Source organism: Panthera tigris, chromosome D4 (assembly GCF_018350195.1).
Source record: "Panthera tigris isolate Pti1 chromosome D4, P.tigris_Pti1_mat1.1, whole genome shotgun sequence".
NCBI classification, from domain to species: Eukaryota; Metazoa; Chordata; class Mammalia; order Carnivora; family Felidae; genus Panthera; species Panthera tigris.
The window spans coordinates 72017083-72043565 of NC_056672.1; the positions used below are offsets into that span (position 1 = coordinate 72017083).

The 26483-nt window shown below is 38.0% G+C and overlaps 1 protein-coding gene across 2 annotated transcripts in view; it reads right to left on the reverse strand.

Moving 5' to 3' along the window:
* PTBP3 (polypyrimidine tract binding protein 3) overlaps window positions 1-20157 on the reverse strand; it is a 125964-nt gene extending 105807 nt beyond the window's left edge. The window contains exons 1-2 of one of the 2 annotated variants that reach the window (XM_042964615.1): window positions 19962-20157; window positions 17089-17122 (exon numbers count right to left, since the gene is read on the reverse strand). In XM_042964615.1, coding sequence (XP_042820549.1) covers window positions 17089-17122; window positions 19962-19969 — 42 coding nt within the window. In that variant the 5' untranslated portion in view covers window positions 19970-20157. The remainder of the gene's footprint in view (window positions 1-17088; window positions 17123-19961) is intronic. The other variant, XM_042964616.1, reaches the window with a different exon arrangement.
* Between the last annotated feature and the right edge of the window lie 6326 nt (window positions 20158-26483).

Consider the following 26483-nt stretch of genomic DNA (forward strand, 5'->3'; position numbering starts at 1 on the left):
TAAAACAACACTGCAAATGAAAGTTCTCTATGTAAACATAATTAAATTTATTTTTGTTGAATTACTTCTGTTCTTTTAACTTTTATTTATGAACTTTTATTTTCATCAAATTCATGTTCTATAACAAGTATTACAAACAAGTTTATATGATAAAGCAAATCTCTCCAACCTAATCCTAATCTTTAAACAGCTCTCAGTTATTCTAATGGACACCCTCATAACCCTAGATAATAGTTATACCACTACTTCTGAGTTACCAACTTTAAAAATAAACCAACTGACCTCTAATATGAAAACTTAAAAATTTATCTCTTAAACTTCCCACTCTTCTTGCCTTCTTAATGTGTGAAATATATACTATTAATTTTAATTCTTACATAAGTTACCTTTAAATCTTAAATAGTAACCTTATAGTTTTAGTCCTTATTTTGCCAATTTGACAACCTCTTGATTCTCTACTTTGAAAGATAAAGCTGTTAGCACAAGTAATCTGTTCTCTCCTTCCCTCCCTCTGCCAGCTTCACTTTCATCTTGTTATAGTTGTTACATTCTGCCCTGCAACAACAGCATTCTAGGCTTCCACCAATCATGTCCTGCCCAAAGTTTGACTCAAAGCTGAAAAATCAATAAACAGCATTTACATTTTCATGACTATGTAAATACTGTTCAAGGAAACATAATCCTTACCACACTTCACTTTCTACTTTATAGTCTAATGTTACAACCTAAGGACCACTTGAAAAAAACTATTCCTAAAATCAAGATCAAATGGATTCTTTGTTACATTCAATATCTTAACACCATGCCGCATTCTAATTTGGCTTATAGTCAGATCATGATTTTCTTTCCTTTTTTGTTCTCCATGATTATTTTTAAATGCCTTTATTTTCCTCACAGGATTGTGAAGATACCAATCATTCGATCCAGTCCCCATTTTTCTTCCCAAAATCTCCTTCCTTAAATCCTACTTCCCCCTGCTTCAATCTAGAGTGCTTTCTAGGCCTTCTGAACAACTGTTAACCCGAGCCTTCCTTTTACACTTCTGGGTTGGCTCAACTTTTTCTTCAACTTCTGTCTTCATTGTCTTTAGTTTACTTTATCATTTTGCCACAGTATATCCTTAAGTAACCACCTAAATGACGGTAAACAGAAGGCAAACTTTCTGGGTCCATGCATGTCTGAAAATTCTACCCTCATAGTTGTAGCCTCGTAAATAATCATTTGACTTAGTAAAAGAATTCTGGGTTAAAAATTACTTGTCCAGGAGCGATGGGTGGCTCAGTTGGTTGCGCATCCGACTTTGGCTCAAGTCATGATCTCATGCATTGTGCATTCGAGCCCTGAAACAGGCTCTGTGTTCACAGCGCAGTGCCTGGAGCCTGCTTCAGGTTCTCTGTCTCCCTCTCTCTCTGCCCCTCCCCTGCTCACGCTCTGTCTCTGTCTCTCAAAAATAAACAAACATTAAAAAAAGTATTTGTCCAAAAAATTATAAACACTGTCCCATTTTCATTTAGTACATAATGTGGAGACGAGCAAGCTACAGACTGCAGTTGAGAACCCAAAGGTGTCAGTGACAGGACAAGTTAGAAGAAAGCTTTTTAAATTGTTCTTTTCTAAAAATATTCTCAGAGATACAAAGCCTTACTAAATTTGCCACACAAAGATACATGTTATAAACTTATTGGAAAAAAGTACTCAAGCAATTGAAAAACAAATCTAAGAGATGATACAAGAGACCTAAAAAACAAAAGTCATCAGATACCTTGAAGTTTAAACTGTTATGGAAAAAAAAAAAAAAAAAAGTTGAGTTCTAGAGAAAATGAGAAAGTATGTATAACCCAAGACTAAAGTTCTGGATCATAATTATTATGATGAAATATAATAAGGAAAAAAGGATAAATCAACAGTTGAGTTGAAATGTCACATTCCTATTAGAAATCAATAGAACAGGGGTGCCTGGGTGGCTCAGTTAAGCATCCAACTCTTGATTTCAGCTCAGGTCACGATCTCGCAGTTTGTGAGTTTGAGCACCGCATCAGGATCTGTGCTGACAGTGTGGAGCCTACTTGGGATTCTCTCTCTGCCCCTCCCCTGCTCGCTCTTACTCTCTCTCTCTCTCTAAATAAATAAATAAATAAACTTAAAAAGAAACCAACAAAACATACGACATATGACCAGAAAAAAACAAATAATACAATTAATACCTTGAACTAACAGATACACTTACTGCAAAACCAGACATCCACCTAAGAATATACACTTACAAAAAGGATACTGTATCAGCTTGGCAAACTGTATTTATAAAGAGCCAAATATTAAGCATTTTAGGCTTTACAGGCCATAGAGTCTCTGCCACAACTACACAAAAGCAACCATAGACAAAACACAACATGGCTGTGTTTCAATGAAAAGTTATTTACAAATACTGAGACTCAAATCTTACCAATTTTTCACCTGTCACAAGATAGTAATCTTTGTTCTTTTTTATTTATTTCAAATTTACATCCAAATTAGTTAGCATATAGTGAAACAATGATTTCAGGAGTAGATTCCTTAGTGCCCCTTATCCATTTAGCCCATTCCCCTCCCACAACCCCTCCAGTAACCCTGTTTGTTCTCCATATTTATGAGTCTCTTCTGTTCTGTCCCCCTCCCTGTTTTTATATTATTTTTGTTTCCCTTCCCTTATGTTCATCTGTTTTGTCTCTTAAAGTACTCATAGGAGTGAAATCATATGATTTTTATCTTTCTCTGACTACTTTCACTTAGCATAATACCCTCTAGTTCCATCCATGTAGTTGCAAATGGCAAGATTTCATTCTTTTTGATTGCTGAGTAATACTCCATTGTATATATATACCACATCTTCTTTATTCATCCATCGATGGACATTTGGGCTCTTTCCATACTTTGGCTATTGTTGATAGTGCTGCTATAAACATTGGGATGAAAGATAGTAATCTTTCGATTTTTTTTAATACTATTTGGAAGTGTAAAAACCACTTTAGCTTGCAGGATGTATTATAAAAACAGATGGCAATGAACTCTTATTTAGCCCTTGAGTCACAGTTTGCCAACTCCTGCATTAGTTTGTAAAAGAAATACCAATTTTATCCAAAAGAATATAGTGAACAGAGGCTCTACAATAAAACTACGGGGTGCCTGGGTGGCTCAGTCAGTTAAGCGTCCGACTTCAGCTCAGGTCATGATGTCACAGTTCGTGAGTTCAAGCCCCCCGTCGGGCTCTGTGCTGACAGCTCAGAGCCTGGAGCCTGCTTCAGTTTCTGTGTCTCCCTCTCTCTCTGCCCCTCCCCTGCTTGTGCATACACACTCTCTCTCTCTCAAAAATAAACATTAAAAAAAAATTTTTTTTTAAATAAATAAAACTACAGACAATAAAAGAGTAGCTAATGTTTGGAAACTAAAATTTTAACACCAGTAAATAATCTTGGGTTTAAAAGGAAATTTTTTTCAGGGCACCTGGGTGGCTCAGTTGGTTAAGTGTGCAACTTTGACTCAGGTCATGATCTTGTTGCTCATGAGTCTGAACCCCGTGTCGGGCTCTGTGCTGACAGCTTAGACCTGGAGCCTGCTTCAGATTCTGTGTCTCACTCTCTCTCTGCCCCTCCCCCGCTCATGCTCTGTTTCTCTCTCTTTCTCAAAAATAAACGTTTAAAATAAATAATTAAAAAAAGAAAATTTTAAAGTCTTAAGTATAAAAATATTTAAGATATAATGAAATGAAACACAAATACTAAACTTGTGGGATCGAGCTTTAGTACTTTAAGATAAATTTACAGCTGAAACAAGAAATTTAAAAATAAGTGGATTAACTATCCAATTAAAAAAACTTAGAAAGGGGCGCCTGGGGGGCTCAGTCGGTTAAGCGGCTGACTTCAGCTCAGGTCATGATCTCGCGTTCCGTGAGTTTGAGCCCCGCGTCGGGCTCTATGCTGACAGCTCAGAGCCTGGAGTCTGCTTCAGATTCTGTGTCCCCCTCTCTCTGACCCTCCCCTGTTCATGCTCTGTCTCTCCCTGTCTCAAAAATAAACATTTTTTAAAAAAATTAAAAAAAAAACTTAGAAAAAGAGCAAAAGAACAAAGAAAAATTTTTAAATAACAGAAAACAAATGAAATCAAGAACTGAAAAATCACTTAAAGATTACTAAAAACTAAAAGCTGGTTCTTTTAAAACACCAACCTGGGCCTCTAGCATAACTGATCAAGGAGAGAAAAAACAATTCCGAATAAAAAAGAATAACAAAAGACTAAAGAGATTAAAATTAACATGAGTATTATGAACTGCAGAATAAAAACTTAAGAAATCAATAATCAAATGAATATATTCCTACAAAATATAAAATTCCAAAACTACTATGAGAGGAAACACAGAACTTCAATTAAACCATAAGAATTAAAGATAGTGAATTAGTAAATAAAGACCTCTCACCTTCTACTCCCAACCTAGGCCCAGATGGCTTTACAGGTGAGATCAACCAAACTTTCAAACTTCCGAGAGAAAAACTATTAATAAACTTACAGTGAAAAACCTGGCAAATACCTTAACCAAGTGATTAAAATTAACATTACAAATAATAGGACAAATCAACATCCTTTGCCTTCTAATACAATACACTGAGAAGAACATAACATCACTTCTATGGTATTCCTACCAAAAATATACAACCTAAATCTAACTATGAAGAAACAGATAAACTCAAAGTGACGGACACCCTACACAATAAAATGCCTGTATTCTTTTAAAATGTCAATGTCATGAATCAAAAAGACTGAGGAACCAAGGTGCCTGGGTAGCTCAGTTGGTTAAGCATCTGATTCAGCTCAGGTCACGATCTCATCATGGTTTGTGAGTTCAAGGCCCACATCGGGGTCCACGCCAACAGTGGGATTCTTTCTCTCTGTCCCTCCCCTGCTCATGCGTGCTCTCTCTCAAAATAAATAAAGTTAAGAAAAAGAAAAAAAAAAAGGACTGAGGAACCTTTTGACATTTTCTGACTGTCATAATTATACTACAGTAATGTAAAGAAAAGTTTTGTTTTTAGGTAATATACTCAAGTATTTAGGAGTTAGAGAATAAATAAAGTAAAATAAGGGATGCCTGGCTGGCTCCATTGGAAGAGCATGTGACTCTTGATTTTGGGGGTCATGAGTTTGAGCCCCATGTCGGATATAGAGATTACTAAAAAAAATAAACTTTAAATAAATTAAGATAAGGGGCGCCTGGGTGGCTCAGTTGGTTAAGCGTCCGACTTCAGCTCAGGTCACGATCTCACGGTCCGTGAGTTCGAGCCCCGCGTCAGGCTCTGAGCTGATGGCCCAGAGCCTGGAGCCTGCTTCCGATTCTGTGTCTCCCTCTCTTTCTGCCCCTCCCCCATTCATGCTCTGTCTCTCTCTGTCTCAAAAATAAATAAATGTTAAAAAAAATTTTTTTTTAAATAAATAAATTAAGATAATATATCAATGAAGTTTCAAAGACTCTACTGACAAATTATTGATTATGAGGGAAAATTAGTAACTTAATAGTAGAGAAACCTAGATGACAATCACATTAACCAATTTACAATTCAGAAGGAAAAAAAAGGATATATGTAGAGATGTATGTATACCTAGAGAAAGGTGTGTGTGTGTGTAGAGAATATTAACAAATGAATATGAGTAATGAAACAAATGGAGCAAATGTGAGCTAACTGGGTAATGGTTACACAGGTTTTTTGTACTATTCTGCAACCTATGTTTGCATTAAAATAAAAAGGTTTAAAAAAATTTAGTGTAAAGTAAAAAAAAATACGGTTATCAATGAAATACACATTAGTACACTAAGAAAAAAGAAAACCTTTAAAAAGGAAAATCAAAGTATATACAAACCATGGTAAGCTATTAGAGATAATGTGGTCATATAAAAAAGACATATGCATAATGACTGACAACCGAAAAGTATCTGCACTTACATAAGCAATCTTATTTGGATATTAATAAGCTATTTTATTATTCATTTTTTTCAATATTTATTTACCACTTTGAGTTAAGTAGTTGTATTAGTTACATACAGATGCAAACTAATTACCCCAAATTCAGCAGCTGATAAAAAAACAAGTATTTTTTAACTCAATTTCCATAAGTCAGAAATCTGGGCATGACTTTGCTAGATCCTCTGACTCAGTGTCTCTCACAAGCTGTAATAATTTCAAAGTTCAGTAGAGGAAATGGAGGATCCACTTCCAAGTTTAGTCAAGTTGCTGCTGGCAGTATTCAGTTTGTATGTGGACCACCAGGCAGCTAACATGTCACCTCACTTTCATCAGAGTGAATAAAGTAGACAGCAAGAGAAGCCAGTCTTTTGGAACTCAACCTCTCAAGTTGTTAAGATGTTAATACCACCATCTTGCTACTTTACCTTGTTGTCTGTCTGGCTTATCTTATTCCTTAACCTACCTTACAGACAAAAAGCAGATTAAAAGAACAGGAAAAGGAACAAGAAAAAGATATATCAAATACCAATCACAAGAACAATGGAATAACTACATTACTATCAGACAAAGTAGATTTTAGGGCAGAATTATTACTGAAAATAAAGATGTATATTTCAAATAATAAAAGAGTCAATTCATCAAAAAATAGAACATTCCTAAATATGAGTGCATCTAATAACTGAGACTCAAAAATACAAATCAAAAACTGACACAACTACAAAGAATTTTTTTTTTAATATGTAAGTATAGATAGAAATTCCAATACCCTCTCCTCTTTCAGTAATTAACAGAACAAAAAGAAAATCAGAAAGGATATCAGAAGACTTGAATTTTCATCCTTCCTTCCTTCCAAGTTTGTTTATTTTGAGAGAGGGAGAGAATATACACAAGCAGGAGAGGGAGGGGAAAAGAGAGAGAAAGAATCCCAAGCAAGCTCCAGGCTGACAGTGTGGAGCCCAACCCAGGGCTTGATCCCATGAAATGTGAGATCATTACCTGAGGCAAAACCAAGAGCCAGACGCTTAACCAACTGAACCTTCCAGGTGCCATCTTTTTTTTTTTTTTTTTTTTTTTTTTTAAAGAAATCTAATCTCAACACCCAACATGGGGCTCAAACTCACAACAAGATCAAGAGTCAGATGCTCTACCAGTGGAGCCAACCAGGCACCCCAGAAGACTTGAATTATCAACCAGCCTATCTTATTGACATTTAAAAGGCAATACGCTCAACAAAAGTAAACTATATATTCTTTTAAAGTGTATATAGACCATTCATACACACCATATACTTGACATTAAAACAAATTTCAGGAGGGACACCTGGGTGACTCAGTCAGTTGAGTGACTGACTCTTGATTTTGGCTCAGATCATGATCCCAAGGTCATGGGATGAAGCCCACATTGGGCTCCACAATGAGCATGAAGCCTGTTTAAAATTCTCATTCTCTCTCTCTCTCCCTCTGTCCCTCTCCCCTGCTCAAGCTCTCTCTGTCTCTCTAAAAATGAAAAATTAAAAGAAAATTTTCGGGAAATGTAAAAAGACTGAAATGATTCAAAGTACTATTAAAAAAAAAAAACAGTAACATGAAGATATCTGGAAAAACCCAAAATATTTAGAAATTCCCAGTATATCAAAATCTGTGGGATACAGCTAAAGAAATTTAAAATCTGAATTAACACAGGATCTATTTTTAAAAACCGAATTCATAATTAAAAACCTTCCCACACAAAAATATGCACCCACAAACAGTTATACTGAATTTCATCAAACATTTAAGGAAGAAATATTAATCTTATACAAACTCTTTAAAAAAATTTTTTAATGTTTATTTATTTTTGATAGAGACACTGAGTGTGAGCAGGGGGAAGGGCAGAGAGAGAGAGAGACAGACAGACAGACAGACAGACAGTATCCAAAGCAGGCTCCGGCTCTGAGCTGTCAGCACAAAGCCTGACACAGGGCTTGAACTCACGAACTATGAGATCATGACCTGAGCTGAAGTTGGACGCTCAAGTGACTGAGCTACCCAGGTGCCCCATACAAACTTTTTAAAAAAAAAGGGAATACTTTCCAACTCATGTCAGTTTTGGTCATCTGCTATTTTCTGTCTTTCAAGGAATTTGTACATTTCAGTTGTTACTTATTATCTCCTTCTACTTTCTTGTGGTTTTATTTACTCTCAATAAAAATGAAAACAGAACAAATCAAACTTTTGGGATGTGGCTAAAGCTATGCTAAGAGGAAGATTTGTAGCATTAAAATTATTACATTGGAAGTATCTTAAGTGAAAATACCAAGTATTGGTGAGAATTCGTAATAACAGTAACTTTCAAACACTGTCATTAGTAATTTGGAACTATCTAGTAAAGCTGAACATGTGTATTATCCCTACACCACCCTACAATTTCTCTTCTGGAGTAGCAAGCACATTTCTAAGATGGTCCATACTGCTTAGCATTCACACCCAGGCCTAACTCCCTCCCCTTAGATGTAGGCTACACCTAGTGACCTACTTCTATGAACAGAATACTTTAGCACAAGTGATAGATTGTTCCCTTCCAGATTAGGTTTCAAAAGACTGACTTCTGCTTAACTCTTACTCTGTCTCTTGGTTACTTGGGAGAAGCAAGTTGCTGAGGCAAGCTGCACCATGGAGAGACTCACATGGCAAGGAATTGAGGGCAGCCTTTAGCCAACAAATAAGGAAGTGAGGCCCTCAGGTCAACAGCCCAGGAGGAACTGACTCCTGCCAATCACGTGAGTGAGCTTGCAAGCAGATTCTTCCCAGGAAGATGACAGCGGCATCTACCAACACCTTGATAGCAGTCTAGCATAAGAGCCCCAAAGTCAGAGGACCCAGCTAAGCCATACTTAGATTCCTGACCCACAGAAAATGTAAGAAAATAAATCTTAATAATAAAGAGTAAAAGTGATGAAACAGAAAAGTCAACCAAGAGAAAAATAAATGAAACCAAAAATTGCCTTTTAAAAAGGATCATTAATATTGAAAACTTCTAGCTATACCAATCAGAAAAAAACAAAAAACAAAAAAAACCCACCATGAATTATCAAGATCAGAACTGAAAAGATGGAAATCATTACAGATCCTAGGGATTAACAAGATAAGGAGCTCCAACCTGACAAATTCCTTGAAAGGTCTAAATCCAACACCCATTCATTTTAACAAAAAACAATGAATAGAAAAATTTGTTCAACATGAGAAAGACATCTAAGAAAAACCTACAGGTAACAAAGACAGACTACTTACCTTTATGAGCAGGATGTTGTCACCTCTACTTAGCATTATATTGGAGGTTTTAATTTTGGATTAAGGCAAGAAAAAAAAAAATCACCCAGATTCGAATTTAAAAAATAAACTCTACTCACAGATGACATGGTCATGTACAAAAAAAAAAAAAAAAAAAAAAATCCTAAGCAGTTAAAAAAATACAGTAACAGCAATGCCATAAATTACAAAGTAAATGTGCAAAGAAGTATTTCTATATATTGAAGAGAAAATACAATTTACCATACAAAAAAAAAAAGGGATACATTTAAAACATACATATAAACTTGTACACTGAAAACTACAAAACAGCACTAAAAGAAATTAGAGAAGACTTCAAAAAAAATTGAGATACTCTATTCCACAGGTAACAAGACTCAGTATGGTTGAAACATCAATGTCTCCCTAATTGATCTAGATAGTCTGTGCAATCCCAGTAATCCCAGTTTCTAAATAGGAACTGACAAGCAGATTGTAAAATTTTTAAGAAAAGTGCAAATGATTTAGTATAGCTAAAACAATACTGATAAAGAAGAACAATGTTGGGAGGACCTAACACTACTTGAATTTAAGACACTATAAATCTACTGTTATCAAGACAGTGTGACATTAACACAGTAATAGATAATGGTTAAGAATTCAGTGTGTAGAAATAGACACACTCACAAATGGTGAACTAATTTTCAAATAATGGTACCAATACAATTCATCATGGAAAGGAAAATCTTTTCATCAAATGTGTCAAACTCAGTATATAACCATATGGAAACAAGTGAATCTCCATCTCTACCACACACCACACACAAAAACAAGTCTGAGATTCATCTCAAATCTAACCTTTCTTAAAAGTTCAAAGTACAGGCTTAAAACAAATAAATAGAATATTTTTATATCCTTGGGATAAGTAGATTTCTTAGACAAGACATAGAAAGCCATAACCAAAAAAGAAATTTATCAAAATTAAATTCTATTTATCAAGATACCATTAAAAAATGAATAGGCAAGCCACAAGGCTAGGAGAAAATATTCACAGTACATATATCTGAAAATGGACTTATACCTAGAATATACAGAAAATCCTTATAACCCTATTTCAAATACAGTTCAAATAAAGAAAAAATATTGATGATCTTGGGGGAAAAACACATAGAGGGAAAAATACCTTCCATATAGAGAAATACAGATAAGAATTACAAGGTTTCTTTCTCATCAGAAACCCTGCACGCATTAAGAAAGTAGAATGAGGAGGAACCTGGGTGGCTCAGTCAGTTAAGCATCCGACTCTTGGTTTTGGCTCAGGTCATGCTCTCACTATTTGATGGGTTTGAGTCCTGCATTGGGCTCTGCGCTGGCAGTGTAGAGCCTGCTTGGGATTCTGTCTCTCCCTCTCTTTCTGCCCCTTCCCCACTTACACACACACATACTCTCTCTCTCAAAATAAATAAACTGCATAAGAAAGAAAGAAAGAAAGAAAGAAAGAAAGAAAGAAAGAAAGAAAGAAAGAAAGAAAGAAAGAAAGAAAGAAAGAAAGAGAGAGAGAAACAAAGGAAGAAAGAAAAAGAAAGAAAAAAAACAAAACTGCAGGTCCCAAATGGCACCACTTTCGACAAATCACCAAGTCTGGACTTAATACCTAACCTACTAGCAGTTTCAACCTCCCTCAGAATTGGAGTCTTAATTGGTCAGTCAGGAACTTTCTGATGAGCATCAATCAGGTCATCTGTCACAGGGCTCTCTCAATCCCTCAAAGGAAGATGAAGTAATCTACATAGTAAGACCCCTGTAAAAGAAGGTGATCTTGCCTGAACAATCCTTTCTTTTCTTTTGCTAATAGCTTGCCCCACTTCCTCCCTATAAAAACCTACATTGTACAACACCTTGAAGCTCCTCTCTACTTAGCTGGAATGCTGATTCATAAACCCCTTAGTAAATCCAATTAGATCTTCAAATTTACTTGGTTGATTTTAACAACAGAAAACAATTATGAACAAGATAGATGTTAATCCAACTAAATCATCCCTTAAAGTGTGCAGAGTCTATATATACCGATTAAAAGACTGTCAGAGTGGATTTGAAAAAAGACCTTACAGAGGCGCCTGGGTGGCTCAGTCAGTTAAGCGTCTGACTTCTGCTCAGGTCGTGATCTCACGGTTTGGGAGTTCAAGCCCTGCACAGAGACTTGCACTGACAGTGTGGAGCCTGCTTGGGATTCTTTCTCTCCGTCTCTCTTTCAAAATAAATAAACTGCTGCCCGTGCTCTCTTTCTCTCTCAAAATAAATAAGTAAACATAGATAGATAGATAGATAGATAGATAGACAGACAGACAGACAGACAGACAGATAGATAGATAGATAGATAGATAGATAGATAGATAGATAGATAGATAGGACGGGCATCTAGGTGGCTTACTCGGTTAAGCATCAGACTCTTGGTTTTGGCTCAGGTGATGCTCTCACAGTTCTAGCTGACAGTGTAAAACCTGGTTGGGATTCTCTCTGCTCCCCCTGCATGCTCTCTCTTTCTCTCTCTCAAAATAAATAAATAAACTTAAAAAAATAAAAATAAATTAAGAAATATGTAAGACTTAATGAACATTCACAAAAGATAAGTGAATGACTAATACATGAAACAGTAGAAAAGCATGAAAAGGTAAGCACCACCATCAGTCATGAGGTCAATGCAAATTAAAACTATAATGAGATACTGTCAGCCTTTCTGGTTATACCCACTAGAATGGGTAAGTGAAGACTGGCAATACCAACTGTAGACAAGGATGTAGGCCACCTAAACTCCATAATACAAAGCTAGTCCGAGTATAAAATGGTACAACATTTAACAAAACAGTTTGACAGTTTCTTACAAATTTAAATATATGCATATCTAATTCTATTCCTACATATGGTGTAGAATGAAGCATACATCTATCCAAAGACATACACAAATGCTCAAAGCAGCTTTATTCACAACAGTCCAAATCTGGAAAGAACCCAAATGTCTATCAACATGAGAACAGATTTTTAAATATTGTAATACATTCACAAAGGAATACTCTTAGAAATAAAAAATAATGAACTACTGATACATGCAACATGGTTGAATCTAAAACTCATTTTGCTGAGTAAAAGAAACCAGACATCAAAGAGCTTATACTGTGTATATGACATATAAACATTTTATTCCATTTATAAAAAGCTCAAAAACAGAAAAATTAATAGACATCAGAACAGTTGCCTAAACTGACTCTGAAAAAAGGCAACAAAACAATTTGGAATGATGTTCTATGGCCTTGACTGGGGAGTAGGAAACATAGGTGGATACATTTCTCAGAATTTATTGCACTGTACCCTTGAAAACTGTGCATTTCACTCTATACAAATTACAGCCCGATTTAATTAAAAAAAAAAAAAATCCAGTAAAGGCCTTCTTTATTTTGTATAGCTCAAGCACCGCAGCAGGCAAGCTTTTTCTGAAAAGGGCGCCAGAAAGAAATATTCTAAGCTTTGTGGTCATATGATCTCTGCTACCACTATTCAACTCTATCCATCTATCATGAAAATCACCAGACAATATGGAATTAGCATGGCTGTGCTCCAACAAAACTATTTACCAAACAGGTGGCAAGCTGGATATGGTCCACAGTCTGTACTTTGCTAAGCTCTGGTCAAGCAAAAAAAAAAAAAAAAACCCAATCTTCAAAATCAATTTAAATATGTTATATTGTTCTTCCCTTTATACTAACAGGCATGATAATTATCAGAAACCAACAGTCTTTCCTAAACATGAGTTTTTCTATATGCATCTAATGAATTAAAATAAGAAGACAATGGGGGTCTGGGTGGCTCAGTCTCTTAAGCATTTGACTCTTGATTTTGGCTTAGGGTTCGTGATTTTGAGCCCCACGACAGGCTCTACACTAGCAGTGTGGCATCTGCTTGGGATTCTCTCTCCCTCTCCCTCAAAAATAAATAAATAAACTTTAATAAAATAAAATAGGAAGACAACCCAGAAAACATATAAAAAAATCATCATTAAAAAAAATCATTTGTGGGGTGCCTGGGTGGCTCAGTTGGTTATGGGCCCGACTTAGGCTCAGGTCATGATCTCACAGTTTGTGAGTTTGAGCCCCACACAGGGCTCTGTGCTGACAGTTCAGAGCCTGGAGCCTGCTTCAGACTGTGTGTCTCCCTCTCTCTCTGCCCTTCCTCCATGCATGCACATGGACTCTCTCTCAGAAATATTTAAAAAAAAATTTGTTTTTATTTAAAAAAAAATTTTTTTTAATCAATCATTTGTTTTAATAGCTACTACAGCATTTTGAAAACATAACTACAAATAAGGGAAATATTTGAGTTTCAGATAAACCAACTAGTAAAAGTGTAAGCTGGAAATTTTTTTTTTAAGTTTATTTATTTATTTTGAGAGAGAAACAGAAAAGGAGGAGGAGCAGAGAGAGAGGCTGAGAGAATTCCAAGCAGGCTCTGCATGGTCAGCAAGGAGCCCGACATTGGGCTCAAACTCATGCATCATGAGGTCATGACCTATAAGCTGGAAATTTTAAATACACTTAGGTACACACACAAAAAGCTATGTTACCCACAATGCAGACAGTTTGGTTTATCTGGTATAATGAAGTTCTTTTTTTTTTTCTTAAGTTTTATTTATGTAAGTAATGTATGCACCCAACGTGGGGCTCAAACTCATGACCCCAAGATCAAGAGTCACATGCTCTTCCAACTGGGCCAACCAGGCACCCAGTATAATAAAGTTCTTGAAACTTGTCCATTATCACTCATAGTCACCTAGTTGGTTCTTCATTCAAAAGAATTTAAAATACAGGATAACACTGTTTCTTTTTTTTTTTTTTTAATGTTTATTTTGAGAGAGAGAGCACACCAGCAAGCAGGGGTGAGGCAGAAAGAGAGAATCTCAAGACAGGCTCTGCAGTATCAGCACAGAGCCCAACTGGGGGCTTGATCTCACGACCCTGAAATCATGACCTGAGCTGAAATCCAGAGTCGGGTGCTTAACTGACTGAGCCATTCAGGTGCCCCCCGCTTGTTTTTAAAAGCATATTAAAACGTGAAATAACATGAGACAATAAAGCAAATACTTTGTGAGAAGTACCCAAAATTAATTTTCCTGCATAATTTAGGCAAGGCTCAAAAATTGATACCCTGTATCCAGGGTATACAACTACATAAGTAAATCTCAAACATGGTATGTCCCTAAACTGCTTGAAAATGTTTATCTGTATTCAAGAAAATTCCAATCTAAAAAATGAATCTAATTCTTTCTCACTACAGTAACACCTAATTGAGGAAACACCAGCAAAATCAGAAGGCTTGGGTTCCATTTTACGTTTGTCACCAAACTAGGTGCCCATTTTGCTATCATTCACTTATCAGGTATTTTTTGAGAGATTATGTGCCGGACATTGGAAACACAGTAGTGAAGAAAATATCAAAATTTCCTGCCTTCATGACATATCATAGTCAATAACTTCATCTCTAAAAACAATTCCATTTTGTTTCTCTAAAATAAAAGATTTTATATTGAGTATTTTTAATTCTTTAAAAATGAAATCCATATTATTTTTCTGAGTCTGGGAAAGCAACTTGTGGAGCATAACCTGAAATCCACTCTTGCCAGTGGCTGAAACTATTTGTTGTATCATCATATTCAGATAGCAAATAAAGGTAAGAAACTGATATTCTCAAAAGACTTACTTAAATTTGCTAATTTTGGTTTATACAATCCAGACAAATTATGAGCCTTATTAGCCTATTACCTGGTAACTAAATTCCTTGGATGGGATCCAAGAAAGAAGCAGAACAATCTTAGGAGAAATTCTCCATATAATGAGTAATTTTATAGACATTTCCAGTATGTAAGTCTATAAAAATATAGATTGACTAGTGAAATAACTAAATCAGCATATTGTTTCTTCAGAGTAGGATTTGACCTTTGTTTCCAAAGTGCTTGCTACTAAACAGGTAGTCAGAAATCCAAATCATGTATTCAAATCCAGTGGCTATGCCTGGTCTTTTTCTTTTATTTATCATCAAGATATATTTTTTTCCCACAATAAAACCGGCATAACAGTCCCTCAAGGATAATTTCTCAATTTCAAAATGGTAAGTTTTTTAAATGTCTCACTTACTCATTTTTGCCAGATAAACTAGTATCACGAATTACATTTTGGATAAGACCAAAACAATATTCACTTTAAATATCCTTTCCCTCACAGGGACATACAGAGACACCAAAAGTGATTCTAGACATGAGCCTGCAATTTCTAATCTCCATGTCATTCTCTTTAGCGTCATTCTCAAAAGAGAAAATGACTTGAGTATCTGCGGTGAGAAAAAAAAAAAAAGACGACGACGATGAGAAGCATACTTAAGAGGTTCTTCCATTTATTTTCAATTCATAAAATATGTTTAAAGTTTGCCAAAGCAAGCTAATTCAACCCAACTTCAAAAGACAGTGTAAGCAGTAGTTCCCAATTATGTTAGTCTCAGAATCCTACTGTTAGTTTCATATGCTATTTGCTGTATTTGTGGGGTTTTTTTTAAGTTTATTCATTTATTTTGAGAGAGTGAGCATGCAGGAAAGGAGCAGAGAGAGAGAGGGAGACACAGTCCCAAGCAGTCTCCATGCTGTCAGCGCTGAGCCCGACATGAGGCTTGATCTCACGAACCAGGAGATCACGCATGACCTGAGTTGAAATCGAGTCAGATGCTTACAAGACCGATCCACCTAGGTGCCCCTATGCTTATTTTTTAAGATGTTTCAAGAATATGAGCAGCACCACATAGAATAACTGCAAATGTGGAAGTGCTGAAATTGCTAGCAAGAAGAGATGATGAAGAGATGAGAAGAAAGTGATTAAACAACTTTACATAAAATACATATAAACATCAATTATTTATTTCTGTTTTCTACAGTAATTCAAACTATTAAGTGGCCTCTAGAACTAGATTCTCAACAGGTTTATCAAATATCAAATTGCTAAAGGAAACCTTAAAACATCCATTTATATTTAAAAACCTCATACTGATGAACATTGTTTACTTGATTTATAGTTTAGAATTCAATAAACAAGAAAACTGATTAAACTGATGTGACATTACTTAGAAGAATTATTACTGTCAAATACTAATTATCCAGCTCTCCTGCTGCTCACCTTCTAGACAGAACCCTTATTACTGGCAGCTAGTTATAATGGGGTGTGGGGTAAACGTCCAGCTTTAGAACCAGGAAGACATGGGTTTGAACTTTGATGCACCACACCTTGAACCTATTTTACATCTCTAAAATGGGAATTTATTGATATCTACCTTGAAGAACTGTTATTAATTAGTGAAATACGTGTAAAGCAAGCTGGCACATAGTAGGAATTAGAGAAACCTTAGCTGCTACTATTACTGTATTACTCTTAAGCACATCCAAGAGAAGATATAAGAAAGAACATGACAGGGGAACACAGCCTAGGTTACATTTAACTGCTAAGCCAGAACAAACCAAAATCAAACACACTCACTCTGATAGTTCAAGTAAAACTATGGGCTAAACTTTTTGTTCACATTTTAGATATACAAGATAATACTGTAGTACCTCTTCATAAATATATAAAATCCAAAATCAGCTACAAATCCACTTATTTTGGAGTTAAATAAAAATGAAAGATTATTATCACACAGTAAAACAGATAATTTTATGAACAGGTGAGATGATTTCACCATTGGAAAAAAAAATGCTGAAACTAAGATTTAAAAAAGCTTATGAAAGGATAGTAAAAGAGTCCTACCTTTAAACCGACTGCTATAAGATCTGTAACAACACTGTATGGAAAAAGTAAAAAGAGAAAATGGAAAACAAAGTTAGAGAACAAGTTTTTAAAAGACAGAGATAATAAGATTAAAGAAAAAAAGGAAAAGCACTATAATAATAAAAATTAATAAAAATAAGAATGTGATGAGTTATGAAATGTTAATACAAAGAAAAGTGATGGGTCAGTCTAGTAACAGCAGAGTATAAAAGCAAAGCTTTAACCGCAATGTAAGAAACAAATCAAATTCTTTTAGTATTTATTAAAGTATAGGTGTGTTTCAATAACATGAATATGTGTATATCCATTTGCCTCTATTTAACAAATCCAAATCAAAACTTAAAAATCACCAAATTTCATTCTTTTAAATGACTGGTCTGAATTATCATGTTTAAAATTCTAAATGAAACAAAACCACTGAGTGGCTTTTACAGAAATAGAAGGTATCTTGCAAATTTGCATCCACCCAAAACAGCTCACCAAAATACAGCTAAGATAGTCTCTCAGAACTAAAATAAATGCAAACATCAAATTTCAGACATGAAAAATTTCAAAGATCTGCTTTAAAAAAAAAAAGCTCTACCACATCAAAACTGTGTTTAAGTATAAATTATCTCAGGAGGAAATGAACACACACACACACACACAAAAGACAGTTGGAATTTGAGGAAGAACTAGAAAGATACAATGACTGGTGGTTTGTTGTTTCTTTTTTAACTATCTGAAATAATGAAAAAGGACCTTTTTCAGGCTGTGGGAAAATGCAAAAAGTTAATTAGCCTCTAGAAGCAAAAATTCACTGTGTTCAAAACCACATCCCTTAACCCCAAGGTGTAGAAACCCCATAAAGTTCTCCCAAGCAAAAATCCATCTCTTCTAACCCCCAAGAAACCATCTTCAATTACAATTTACCTCCGTATCTCCTAAAGCTCTAAATTCAATATATTATTAAGAACCTTTTACCGCTATTACTTAATAAAAGTAAACAAATTTATGAATCTGGCTTGCTCAATGATGCAAATTTACTTGTTTTAAACAACCATATAGGTTAAAATTTTTTCCTTAGACTTGGTGAAAACTTGAAATTCATTTGTCTGAAATTTAAATGTGTCAAATAACTATGCATAAAAATTAAGACTGTATCAGTCCTGAACTTACCTTCCAGGATCTGTCTTACTGCCTCACATATTTCAACGAATAAACAACTCATTCTTAGCTTTAATAACATATAAAGGGTGAAGAGAGAGTTATTAAACTATCCAAAAGAGTAAGTCTGCACTGCACAAAATGCAGAACTCCAGTCCTCTTTATTATCACTATAAATTTTCCAATACCAAAAGCTAGCCTGCGTCCACAGCTCAAGTCAAATCATCTAACGGACAACACACTACACACTGTGAGACACCAATTTCACAACCTCCCTAAACTGAAATACTGGCATAATTACACAAATAATTAAAACGGCAAAATTATGCACCCATATAAAGTGTAACTGAATAAGGTGATGTGCAGTGAGTTTTCAACAATGCTCTCAGAAAAGTTTCAATTAAACAATAAAAATAGCTTCAATTAAATTAAAACAAAATAACATCACAACCATGAATGAAATCTAAAATCGCACTTTGTCTAAAGTCAGTGGCAATATGCAATTAGCATTCAAATGAGTTAATCCAAATATTCCATACACTTCATACTGTGAAAATACGTAAATGAAGTCTAACGAAGACAAAAATTGTTGGAAGATTCCATTGTCTTTACACAGCATGGCAACAATCATCAACTATATGGTAACATGCACAAGGCTTTTACTGTTTAAGCAAGTTTCATATATTCTACAACCAAGGGGTTTGCAGATATCTTGTCCTCAAAAGCAAGTAAAAGGCCAAACAAAACCTCAATAATTCCTACATAATAGGAATAAGAGGATTTGCAAGCTCTAATAGAGCTGGAGATATTTTAAAAATCTTGATGTACATATGTTAACAATAATTAATCTATGAAGATCTTAATCCAGTCGTTTCCTTAAACATTAAATTATCTGTCAGGTCCCACGCCAAATCCCTGGGTCCTTAGACAAATATTTATAACGGCGATTCCAAATCTTTTTATTTTGGTCACGGACCTCATTAACTTTTAAAGAGCTCCCCGAAAATTGAAGAAATTCACGGGGCTTCTTTTGGGGGGTTGTGGGGGAGAGCGTCCACAGTCACCAAGTCCAGACGCCCGGTATACAGATATCGTTGGCACAGCTCACAGCCCAAGTCGGGAGACCTCCTCCGGTACCCCCCCGCCTCCCCGCACGTCTACATCCGCGGGGGGCACTGGCCTCGGGACCAGGTCGCCGCCCAGACGTGCACCGACGCGTGCACTCGCCATCCGCCTCTCCGCGGCCGCTCGCCTCCCCGCCAGGGGAAGCTCCGGCGCTCGCCCCACCTCACCGGTAAACAGCAACTCCCCAAGCGGGAGGACGCCCGCCCCGAGCGCCGCCTCCGCCTCCCCCAGCGCCGCGCACCATTTTCTGAGAGGAAGTGTCGGCAGGCCGGGCCGGGCTCTCCGGACTCTGCGCGCGGAGGGCGGACCCCGGCACCCGGCGGCTGCACCCGGCTTTCCTCCGCTTCCGGGTGTGAGGCTGGGAAGGGGCGGACATTACGGGGGCGCCCCGTGGGGGAAAGAGAGGCGGCGGCGGACCGCCCCTCCACGATTTCGGGCCGCGCGGAAGCCCCGCCGTCGGGCTCGGCCGGGGCAGCTCCTCCGGTCGCCAACGCCGCGCCAGGCTCCCCGGCCGCGGCGCGTCCGGCCGAGAGCCGAAAGGAAGCGGGGCAAGCGCAGCCGATGAGCCACCGAGTACTTACCCATCCATGGCCCAGACCGAGGAGCGCACGGTGCGGGGACTGACGGGCTCACCGCGAGCGGAGGGCGGAGGCGGCGGCAGCTGGGCGGCTCCGGGGACTGGCAAGCGGCGCCTCTCCGGAGCCCCGCCGGGTGGGAGGTGGAAGGAGAGTGGGAAACAGGGGCGGAGACCAGGGACGCTCCCGCCACCGCCGCGCCCCCACCTTCCCCACCCCGCAAGCGCGTCCCCGCCTCGCCTCATCCCGCCCCTTAGCGTCGACGCCCTCCCTCCACCCCGCCCCCAGCCGGCCTCCGGCTCGGCTCCAGGGCGCCCTCTTCCTGCCGTTGTCCTAGGACTCCGCCTCCCGGCCTCTCATCCCAGCGCACGCGCGCGCCTCGCCCCTGCCTCCCTCCTGCGTTCACGGGAGCGCGCTCCTTGTGCTTCTCGCTTTGCAGTCCCGCCCGCCCACCCGCGGGCCCTGCCGGCCTTCCGGCTACTCTGCCTCAGGCTGCCTGGGTCCGACTCCGCTGTCTACCGGCGGGAAGAGCGTTGGAGACCCGACTCCTGAGTGTAGGTAGGAGTGTCTCGCCAGGACCCCAGAACCGCGCCAGAATTGCTCCTGGTGAGCGAGGCTGGCGGTGGCTCGACCCCAAGCACCGAGGCAAGGCGCGGGCAGTGGTCTTCCGAAGCCCCGAGCCCTGCAACCCACAGAAGCCTGGGTTCAGGACCCGGGCGGGTGCGAACTCCAGTGCGGGACCCGCCGGTCGTCCGCCGGGTCCTATGAGTGGATCTCTGGGATTCCCAGTGGCCGATAGGTTGAGATTAAAATGAATGAGATGAAACAGACTGCCCGTAATTTAAGAACCTCTCAATTGTGTACAGTTTTAGTCTCTATTCGACCCTACTGTCTGGGTTTGGATTTACACGAAATAGTCGTTGCACAATACGGAAGGGCCACTATATTGCCAGTATTTTATACAGGTTTTCATATCCCTTCATGTAAAGAAACATATCCTATGACGGAGTGATGATTCCCTTTTTTTTTCCACGTGAAAATGTAGATACTGGTAGAGTGATTTGCCCACAGTTTCACTGCCACTAGATCTCTTTCCTCTCGTCTGGGCAAAATTTTGTATCTAAGTAGTGGCACCTCGATCGTTTTCCCTTTTATATGCTGTATGGTTCTGAAATTCAATGATTTCCCAATTCACAGTTCATCAAAACATGAGCCACCAAAGGCTGTCCTCGACCAAATTCTTAACCTGACCAGGAAGAGAGGGGCTGCCCCCCCCCCAGCCTCCTCATTTGAAAAGCAAGTAACAAGACACTCAATCATCCTCTATCTTTGCTAGTATCCTGCTTTTAAATAAGTAGGTGCTACTAAAACGACTTAAACTGTCGATTCATCCATCATTAAGGCATTATTTATTGAGTGTTTACTATGTGCCGAGTGCTGCAGGAATAACCAAGAAATCAGATTCCAGCCTTCATGGTTGAATGGATTCCTCAATCACTTTATTATTTATTGGCAAAAAACAATTTTCAGATAGCTCAGGTATCTAATTCAGGGAACCTACTTTTAAAGAACTGTATCTAACTTCAATCCCTCTTTCCAAAAGATAAAATATATTTTGTTTTATATGTTAAATACAATATTAAGTTGCACCCTACATTGCCAGACAGATGTTAAAAATTCAGCAAGACAAGCTATTTTTTTTAATGCTTATTTATTTATTTTGAGAGAGAGAGAGAGAGAGGGAGGGAGCACAAGCAGGGGAGGGGCTGAGAGAGGGAGAGAGAGAGAATCCTAAGCAGGCTCCACACTCAGCACAGAGCCAAGGTGGGACTGGATCCCACGAGCCTGGTATCATGACCTGAGCCAAAATCACGAGTTGGATGCTCAAAAGGCTGGGCTACCCAAGTGCTCCTACTTAATTTGTTTTTTATACTGCATACTAGGTTATAATTTCATGTACCATAATTAATTTAACCTCTTCCAAAATAGTGGAAATTTAGAGTTGCTAATTCAAAATAACAATATTGCAAAGAACATAATATATATGAGCATCTCTGCACATGAGTGTTTCTGAGGAATAAGTTCCTAGAAGTAGAATTGCAGAACAAAGAGGTATAAACATTTTCAAGTTTCATAAATATTGCCAAAATGATTCCAAAAATCATTACATTTTCTTACGTTGCCTTTCTCTTAGCCCCATGCCTTAAGATAGCTGACAGATTTCAGTTTTAAAAAATAAATGTGAAATCGATCTGAAGCTCATTGTCCCTATTACTAACAATAGCTCTGGAAAGTCTCCAATGTAAAGATAGCATATCTGACTAATGAACAAAACTGACATTTCCTAAACACTTAACATCCCATTTTACAACAGAAGCATAGATAGAAGAAAACAGCTCACAACAGAAAGCAAGGTGAAACCTTTCTATTTCTCTTGCCTTTTGGTCCTAAGTTCAAAAGACTTCTCACTGATTGAGTGCCTTAGGTTTGTGAGTGCCTCTGATTCAAAACAGTAGGCAGAATAGAAGTTAGGTCTTCTAGAACCACTTTTAGAATCCTAGATGTTCCCATAGTCCAAATGGCATGGGAAAACCATGGCCTTCTATAATCTCAGCAAAAGTTTCTGAGGTTCCGGAATGATCAGATATCATCCACAAGACCTAGCTGGTCATGAGAACTTTATGTCCTGTCGAGTGGCTTTTTGATGGTGAAGAGAATATTGTGTTCTCTGTTTGCTCTAAACTTTTGAAAAGTAAGACAGTTACAATAACTTAATTTATAAATTTTCTAAGATTTTGCTTCTTTTTGTTTTTGTTCTAATTTGTCTAAGAAATTCCCCTGGGGGAAAAAAAATAAGAAATTCCCCTGAAATGCCTTCACTGAGAAGACACACACACACACACACACACATCCACTTTATCCACTATTATTATGTTTGGACAAAATGTAGCTTTTGAACATTTGCCTTAAGGCATTCCATTATGCATTGATATAGTTAACCTTTAACTAACATTACCCTATTCATGTTTACAGGTAAGACTTCTTAAGACATACAAGTAATAGAAAGATGCCAGTATAGGTCAGAAATAAGATCAGCCTTTAGATGAATCTGGAAGGAGCATATTTTTTTTTTGAGAGATAATTCTTTATTATTTTTTCTGGAAGGAGAACATTTTAATATATTATCGCATGACAAATAGAAAATATAATCATTAATATGTATTCCTTAAAATAGAAACTGTACTGAGTAAAAAAAGCTAAATGCCAAAGGTACCCATTATGATTCCATTTGTATATAATATTTTCAAAATGAAAAAATTATATAGAGAACAGACTAATGGTTTCCAGGGGTTAGGACCAGGGTGGGAGAGTATGGAAAGACAAGGGGACAGATGGCACTATAATGGAGTCACAAGGGGATGTTTGTGGTGATGGAACAGTTCTATATCTTGATTATAGGACTGGTTATACAAGTCTACACATGATGAAATTACATAAACTTTAGACACATGCAAGTGCATATAAAACTGGCAAAATCTGAATAATAAGATTTCTGGATTGCATCGATATCAATTTCCTGGTTTTGTTATAATTAAGATGTTACTATTGGGAGAAACTGGGTAGAGAGTACACAGGACCTCTTTGCACTGCTTTTTAAAGTTTGTATGAATCTGCAATTATTTCAGAAGAAGACTTGAGGAGTGTTCCCTTCAAACTTATTATTTGTTCAATAGCTAAGCAATAATAAACTTCAAGCCTTAAGAAAAATGTGTGGGAGTATAATTCACATTTTTCAGGCTACATCACCTTGGTAGTTAGTCAAACAGGGTTATAATAGCTAGCACACTGAGCCTCACAAACTGCCCAATCTGTCGAATTGTGAACCTTGCTTTAAGGCCTTCCCAACTATCAGGAGGAAGCTTGAAAGCGTCTCCTACTGACTGCTCTACCACCATGAGTCATGTCCACTTTCTTCAACCTGTACCTGGCCCTGACATACTCATCTGCACATGAAGCTCCTAACATGACCACCTGGTTCAGAGGTTTCCAATGTTTGCGTGGAAGGTGCTGTCTCCTATCACCATCCTGTAGTAGGACCTACCAGCCCATATCAGAATTGCATTGGATTTTCTGGAGCATTTTTCCGAAATGGGAGCGTTCCTTTCCCCTTTTTGTCATATTACATAGGTGCCTCAAAATTTTTAATGAAACAGCCCTTTCCATTTTTATTCACAGAAATCTTTTAGGATTTAAGCATGAATTTGTGGGGACTAGGCCAGAGAACCAGCTAACAATCACCATAGTGTTCCAAGTGTCATCGTTCCCCTAGGCACTGACATTTTATCCTTAAAACTGGTGCACACCACTCTCTGCCCTGAAGATGGGTTCTTAATCTGGGAAACTCCTTGGCCCCACTGCAGGAGTAGAACTCTTGGAAGTGGAGGTTGGCACACCTTTTCAGATATGCTTAAATATATTCCTGTTTGATTTCAAGCTGATAACCCCTGCTCTCACAAAGTGAATTCCATTCACTAATTCTCAAAGAACTAGAAAAAGGACACTTTAAGTAGAAGAATACCTCTGCCTACACAATCAAATGAACAATAGTGTATAATGATTAAGGATGTGCTCTAGAACCAGACTACCTAATTTAGAATCTTAAATCTTCTTGGTCTGTGTAGCATCGCACTGGGCCAGCTCCTACTGGAGCCGAATTTCCCAGCCATTGCCCATCCCCTGTGGGATGCCCCAGGAGGAGAGGTTTTCTCAGTACTAGAAGTTTAAAGATTTTTTTTTTTAAGTAATTTAAAAAAAATTTAATGTTTATTTTTGAGAGAGAGTGGGAAAGGGGCAGAGACAGAGGGAGACAGAATCCTTAGCAGGCTGCAGGCTCTAAGCTGTCATTACAGAGCCCACGTGGGGCTTGAACTCACAAACCACGAGACCATGACCTGAGCCGGAGTAGGATGCCCAAATGACTGAACCACCCAGGTGCCCTAGTTTAACGATTTTCAGTGATGAATTCTGGTGGCTACCAACCTATTCGGCTGAGGCATGGACATTGCACTATTGCAAATTGCATTTAACAACAACATGCCTGAGGGGCTCCTGGGTGGCTCAATTGAGGTTCCGACTCTTGATTTCGGCTCAGGTCATGATTTCACAGTTTGTGGGATCGAGTCCTGCAGTGGGCTCTGTGCTGAGCACAGAACTTGCTTGGGATTCTCTCCCTCTCTCTGCCCTGCCTCCTTCTCAAAATAAATAAATAAACATTAAAAAAAAAAATGCCTGAGGATTCCAACCTCTATCGGCGTTGTGTGGTCAGAGCCATCCAGTTTGGTACCATGGGCTTGGCCATCACACTTATGTCAGATATCAGATGAGAATGATGCCAAGATCCTCAAGGATGTGCAGGATTGCTTTGAGGTCAATATTAATGAGCTACCTGTTGAGACAGACATGTCATCATACCTTGAACAGACACAGTAGAAGACTCCCCCACCCATTCTGAAATGTGTCTATCTGTCCCTCTGCAGGAGACAATGCCAGGTGTGGGAGCGAAGGAGACACTACTGCCAGCTACCCCAACCCTGGCCCCGTGGCTTCCCTGTTTTCCATTAGCACGACTCCTAAACTTTCATTTCCTGATTTTCTGTTAAGTTTTTAACAGTAGACCAGCACTTGCTAAGAGTAAACTGGAACAATTTTCTTAACCTCTCTGTGCTTCAGCTTCTACAACTGTAAAGAGGGGATAATAATAGTACTTATAGCTTTAGGGGAAGGTTTAAATTAGTACATGAAAAGTACCTAAGATGATATTTACCATATGGTAAATGTTCAGTGTTTATAGTTGTTCATAATTATTACTTTGATTATTATTTTCAGCTTACAAAACAACAGAATTCCTTGAGTCATTTATTTATCATTTTATCATTTACTGTGGACAGTGGAATGGTGTTGGTCTCTAAACTGTTAACTAGTTCCTAACAAGAAAAGAATAGAATGAGAAAAAGTGTCTTGAAACTCCTAACAATTGAACAAATACTATTTCTATTGAACCTAATAAAAAAAATGGATTAATATTCTGTACTTATTTTTTTATTTCAATTTCTAGTTATTTTTATTGTATTTTTACAAGAGTATTACTCAAGAGGTGCCTGGGTGGCTCAGTTGGTTAAGCTGCTGACTTTGGCTTGGGTCATGATCTCATGGTTCATGGGTTTGAGCCCTGAGTCAGGCCCTGTGTTCACAGCTCAGAGCCTGGAGTCTACTTTGGATTCTACGTCTCCCTCTCTCTCTGTCCCTCCCCCACTTGTGCACTCTCTCCCTCAAAAACAAATAAACAGGGAAAAAATTTTTTAAAAAGTAATACTCCACAAAGGATTGGAAATTTTTTTAAAAATGGCTCTTCACAATTTGAGAAGCACTAGTCTACTATTTCTCTATATATGGATCCCTTTTTTAAAAAAATTTCAGCTTTTGGGGTGCCTTAGTGGTTCAGTCATTTAAGCAATTTGACTTCAGCTC